Source organism: Chanos chanos, chromosome 16 (genome assembly GCF_902362185.1).
Source record: "Chanos chanos chromosome 16, fChaCha1.1, whole genome shotgun sequence".
Lineage (NCBI taxonomy): Eukaryota > Metazoa > Chordata > Actinopteri > Gonorynchiformes > Chanidae > Chanos > Chanos chanos.
Window position 1 is genome coordinate 8,976,614 of NC_044510.1, and position 5,927 is coordinate 8,982,540.

General features: G+C 43.9%; 1 protein-coding gene across 1 annotated transcript in view; it reads right to left on the reverse strand.

Annotated features, from left to right (window-relative positions):
• LOC115829485 (inactive phospholipase C-like protein 2) overlaps positions 1–5,718 on the reverse strand; it is a 60,657-nt gene extending 54,939 nt beyond the window's left edge. The window contains exon 1 of the mRNA XM_030793601.1: positions 5,392–5,718. Coding sequence (XP_030649461.1) covers positions 5,392–5,718 — 327 coding nt within the window. The remainder of the gene's footprint in view (positions 1–5,391) is intronic.
• Positions 5,719–5,927: the final 209 nt, after the last annotated feature.

The following is a 5,927-nucleotide window of genomic DNA, read 5'->3' on the forward strand; positions in this document are numbered from 1 at the left end:
AGGTCGCAAGCATTGCAGCGGGGTGAGATAGAAAGGTGCCGCCTGGGAGGGAGAAAACATGGTAGAGCACGTGCGTCCAAGGTTCACGCGTGGACCGGAAAGTTTTTTTTTTTTTTTTTTTGCAGGGGGTAAATGGCTTTACTCTGTGTAGCCTTGCGTGTACTGTGAATACTGCTAAGTTTACTTGTTAAGTAAAACTGAACAAAAGCATTTTTTTTTCCCGGAGAGATGTGGTCTTTGATTGAAATTTGTCATTATGTTACTTAGAAGAAAAAGATGTCAAAACTTTGGAGAAACACTACATCTTAAATAAACATTTCTGAAGCAAGATTTAGAAAAAGGTAAACAAAAACGACCAAAAAAAAAATCATACCACCGGACTGCGAAACTTACTCAAAAGATAACAATACATGACAAATCGGCAACTGGTTACTGAGGTTTCTGCCGAATCCTGTCCTTGACACACACACACACGCACACACACACACACACTCAGAGCCAGTCTGGAACCTGCAGCTGTCCCAGGGCATGTTACATAACAAAGCTGGAGCGAGTGCACCCCACCAGCTGCTTCAGAGGGCCCTGTCGAAAAAAAAACAAAACGCCGTAACCGTTGGAGACGGATTGAGGGGAGGGTGCCTCGGAGCTGTGTGGAGGACTGCCCCCGAATAAACATCTCATTAAACCCACCCACACTCTCCCTTACACACACACACACACACACACACATACACACACACACATACACTCTCCCTCACACACACACACCCACACTCTCCCTCACACACACACACACCCTCACACACATACACTCTCACACACACACACCCTCACACACACACTCTCACACACACACTCTCACACACACACACACACACACACACACGCACACTCTCACACACACACACTCTCCCTCACACACACACACACACCCACACTCTCCCTCACACACACACACCCTCACACACACATACACTCTCACACACATACCCACACACACATACACTCTCACACACACACCCACACACACATATACTCTAACACACATATCCACACACACATATACTCTCACACACATACCCACACACACATATACTCTCACACACATACATACCCATATTCATAGTAACAGTATGCAGAGAATGTAGGTCAGCAGTTTCCAGTGTTCTTCTGTGGACACTATACATATGGTGCATTAATGATACTGATCAGTGCATCAGTGTGTGTGTGTGTTACTGAGAATACGTAATGTACAGATGCGTATGTAATTATTTATTTATAGCATTGCGTATGTATGTGGTACAGAAGCTGAGACGCTGACCGTGTGTGTATGTGGAGCTGTGTTCATGTGTGGTTTACATTTCAGCTATTTCAAGTGCTTCGCTTATTAATTCTTTAAATGCAGCTCATTTTAGTGGGGGAAAAAGGGCAAGGGCTGAATAGTGTGAGTGTGTGTGTGTGTGTGTGTGTGTGTGTGTGTGTGTGTGTGTGTGTGTGTGTGAGTGTGTGTGTGTGAGTGTGAGTGTGTGTGTGTGTGTGTTCCCTTTCACAGTAATACGCCGCCATTACGAAAGCAAAATCCTGTGTGATGTTTTATATGACTACACTGTTAGCATGTTAATACAGCACCACATTGGGCTATAAATTCACTTTATAAATCCAGATACAGCCACCAAAATTCCTACCAATCAGATTCAAACACCTGCCCAGAAAACACTCCTGCTTCTGTGTCAGGACCAATCAGATGTCTCGGTTTGATCAATAATCTGCCTGAAACTCTCTGGTATTAGAAATCCGGTCAGATATCTCTCCCGATCCCTTCCATTCTCACCCTCACTCTCTCTCTCTCTTTCTGCTCTTTGTTTTCATTTTACTCAGATCTGTCAACGCAGCCGAAGGTGTGTAAGTCATCTTCCTAACATGCAACACAGTGTAATATTTTAATGGTTATGACTGGATTCATTTCCATATGTATCTATACTGTGATGTTTTATAATGTGAACAGACATTTAGATGAACGGGGAATATTCTGCTCTCTGTGTAGTGGTAGATGAACTGGAGAGCAGCACCTGTTTTAGTCAGATATGCTTATCTTCTCATATTTATTCAACACACACACACACACACACACACACACACACACAGAGTTTCTCTCTCATTCCAAATACACTTCTACTAGACAAAGAGGAATAAACATATATTACAAGTACAGGTACCAGGACCATTCAAAAAGGATTCAAGATTCTTGGAAAATGTGCTTTAATCATATGTTTCTTATTTATCATTTGAGCTCCAGGATGTAAGAATTTGTCCTCTTCTGGAAACGTATCTTCTGGTCATCACCTATCTGCTATGACAGATAGTATTTACAGTCAATCATCCAGGCCAATGAGAAATGCCAACCATTCTCTGATATAACTTTAATGCATGTATTAGCGAGCACTCAGAAAACACACACAAAAACACAGGATGACAGGTGGATGAAAAGGTAAATGGAATGATTTTTAAAATATTTTCTCCTCTGAGTCAACTGTCTGTTGAGTACACTAAATTGTGGTAAGTGACTATTCACTAGAATCAGAGGCTAGTTACAGCCCTTTGAATCATAAAAACAGATTTTCAGCATTTTACAGTCATAAAAAAAAAAAGAGAGAGATTACCTTCGCCGTAGGAAAAATACATTAGCACAAATCAGAGTTATGGCAGGACCGCAACGTTGGCGTAAAGCACCACACGACAAAAATGGGAGATAAGCTGTGTTAACACTGCTAAATAAAGTATGTTACATTCAAATAACAACAACAACAACAACAGGAAAACGATAGGAAAAATACCACCAAAAACAATCCGTTTGACACATATCACACACCTTTTCTTCAACCACATGGAAAACACTTGGTAAACCACATAAGCCATAACCACAAGGGGGTTATGGGTGGTCTCTCTCTTTTTTTTTAATCAGCCTTCTTAAATACGAAGAAGCTTCTAGAGTCGCATCACTATGTCCTCAAAAAAAAAACCCCAAACAAACAAACAAACAAACAAAAACCAAGCCTGCAGCTTGTTAAGAGCCATTCTTGTTTGGATTAGAGAATGAAACGATGGACGCATGGTAGACCATCCAGTAAAATATGCAAAAAAAAAAAAAAAAAAAGGCGGGAAAGCAGCGAGTCGTCTAGGTAAGCACGACACTTACCTGAAGTATGAGGCTTAAGTTAACACAGACAGGGTAGAATTTCCGCAGAAGATTCTAGAATGTAAGAGGCTACCGTCGGGAACCCTGGGCTCTGGTAGACTTTTGCCAACAGCTCTGCTTTTCAGGGAGATGTGTTTGAGCAAGTCTGATTGACGGCTACTAATAAATGCAGGTATGTGACTGCTACCGCAGCTCACTTCTAACCCTTATAGATATGCGCATGCACACACACACACACACACACACACACACACACACACACTCACACACACACACTCCACAAAAGCCTGATATTTAAACGTCTCAGGTGGTTGAAACGGCAGACAACAAACAAACAAACAAACAACACAACACAGCAAACATTGAACACTGAAAAACAGAGTTGACGTGCCATGTCAATGAGTTTTCAGTAAAAATTTCTCAGGTAGGGTCACTCTGGGGGCTTTGGCTTTGAGAAGCTTCATCGTCCTTCACATTCTTGGCATATTTCTCTTGGGGGATTTTCAGTGAATTGCACAGAGCAGGTGGGCCTGGAAAGTGAGGGAGACCAGGGCTAGCAGAGAAGACTTGAAATTTCTAGAGAGAACGTGATACTGTCCAAAGAGAGTGTTTCAAAAAAGTCGAAAGTAGCGACAGCTGAGCCGCAGAGACAACAGGGATGTTTCATTAAGATTTTTATTACATTTCCTAACACTCAAAAGAGGATGATAAACATCTCAATCTACAGACGGAACTGTTTCCTGACACCACTGGCAACTGAAGTTGTGGAGAACAGAGAGAAACAGGTTCTACTAAAACTGGACTACACATGATCTTTGGAAGAGGCCCCTCGTCATTCAGGCGCACTGTTAACGGAAAAAAACAGACAAACGTCACATCATCCTGGAAAGAGGAGCTGGCGGCGCGTGCAGCGTTCTGCTCGCCTCTCTGTCACTCTGTCCCTCGCGCCACTGCCTAAACACCCACGCACCCACGAGAGGATTCAAAAAATCTGAAGAGCGACACAAGTAAGCGTTTGATTCGTGTCAGTTGCTAAGCAAAGTGAATCAGTCCAGTGATAGTGTGACGTTCCTGTAAAACCCACCTAGATTTCTGAGTTATCCTAGGCACCCCATAGGGTTGATCGACTGATGCGGGAATTCGGAAAGTTTGAACTGTCAAAAAGGGGGAAATTACGTAAGCCCATTTACAAAATTCACAAGGAGCTAATACATCACTCAGTGTCTCCCTCGCACCGTGTGAGTGTGTGTGTGTGTGTGTGTGTGTATGTGTGTGTGTGTGAGAGAGAGAGAGAGAGGGAGAGAGAGAACCACGAGTATAACGACGAAAATCGATATGTAGGCTATTTGGCCTTTGACACAAACACCCACAGTAGTGTCATCACGACTCGACTGAAGTCTCATCAACTTTCTATCAACAAAGCCTTAGCCTCAAGCTTTCAACATACGCTGCCTAGAGGTCTACTGTTCTACCTGATCAATTTATTGACCCTATTCTTACCGTTTGCGTATCTGAAAAGGTTATGTGTACGCTACTTACATCACGTTATGCAAGCGCGATGAGGAGAAGAAAAAAACTGTCAACAGCCCCAGAGCAGTTACAGAACTCACGTCTGTGATATGTGGTACGCTTCGCACACAGCTGTTACCCTCACCTGCTGTTCGTTTTTTTTTTTTTCATCTGCAACAAACGAGCAACTCTAATACGACAATGATCGTGATGTTATCTGTGCCCATGAAAACGGAAATTATGCCTCAAATGCTCGAAAACTGTAACAGTGTATCCAAGAAGTTATAATACAGTTCAGTATATGTTTTCATGCTGTATTGAAAACATTACAGCGTGTATACTCACTGAGCGTTAAAGGCGAGTGATACAAAGCAGCAAGAGAAAGCAAGAGTTAACTGCTGGGACGACTGCCAGAAGTTTAAACCTATATGCTGCGAGTTTGCCTAGCAGTCCGTGGCCGACTATGAAACTGCCAAAATGTGGATTTGTCAAAACGGATAACATGTTTTTACACAACAGCCGGCCGCGCACGCAGGACACTGTTTACCGGTGTTTACAGGCTCATAATTTGCTCTTAACTATACCAGCGGCCGCGGCATGCAAACGTACACACCGCTGCGGTGTTTTCAAACTCGGGCATTTTTGTCTGCAAGAGAGGTTACAAGGATAAATATGCAAACTCCTACCTTCATAATACCACAAGGTGGATTTCCTGGTCCTTGACTCCTTTCGGCAGAACTGTCGCGGCTTCGACTGCCAATTCGGGGGCTACCGTGGTCCTTGTACCTCCCGTTGGAATAAACTCCCTCGGCCCCATATCCCGGGTGCCCACCGGCAAGGGCAGCCGCCGATACATCCAGGTATGTCCGGGAGACCATAGCCGGGAGCATGGTGGCGGCATCATTGTTGCTCAGTGCCGTTATGTGGGTCGCGTCTTGAGTAGGAGATGATGCCTCCGATGAAAGCTCACACAAGGGTCCCGTCACGGTTTCGGAAGCCTGCAGCCCAGCCATAGTGCTCTGCAGTTAGACACACTCTCTCTGCATTGTGCATTGAGCCATTAAGCCTTTGTTTAGAAACACATGGTGAAACAAACCCCCATTTGTTATGAGAGCGTACAAGCTTTGGTGAGAGATCATAAATCCATGAACGGAAATGAAGTGAAGGCACCGCACGTCCTCTAGCAACCGGAGGGGCGAACAGATTGAACAGGCGGAGAGAT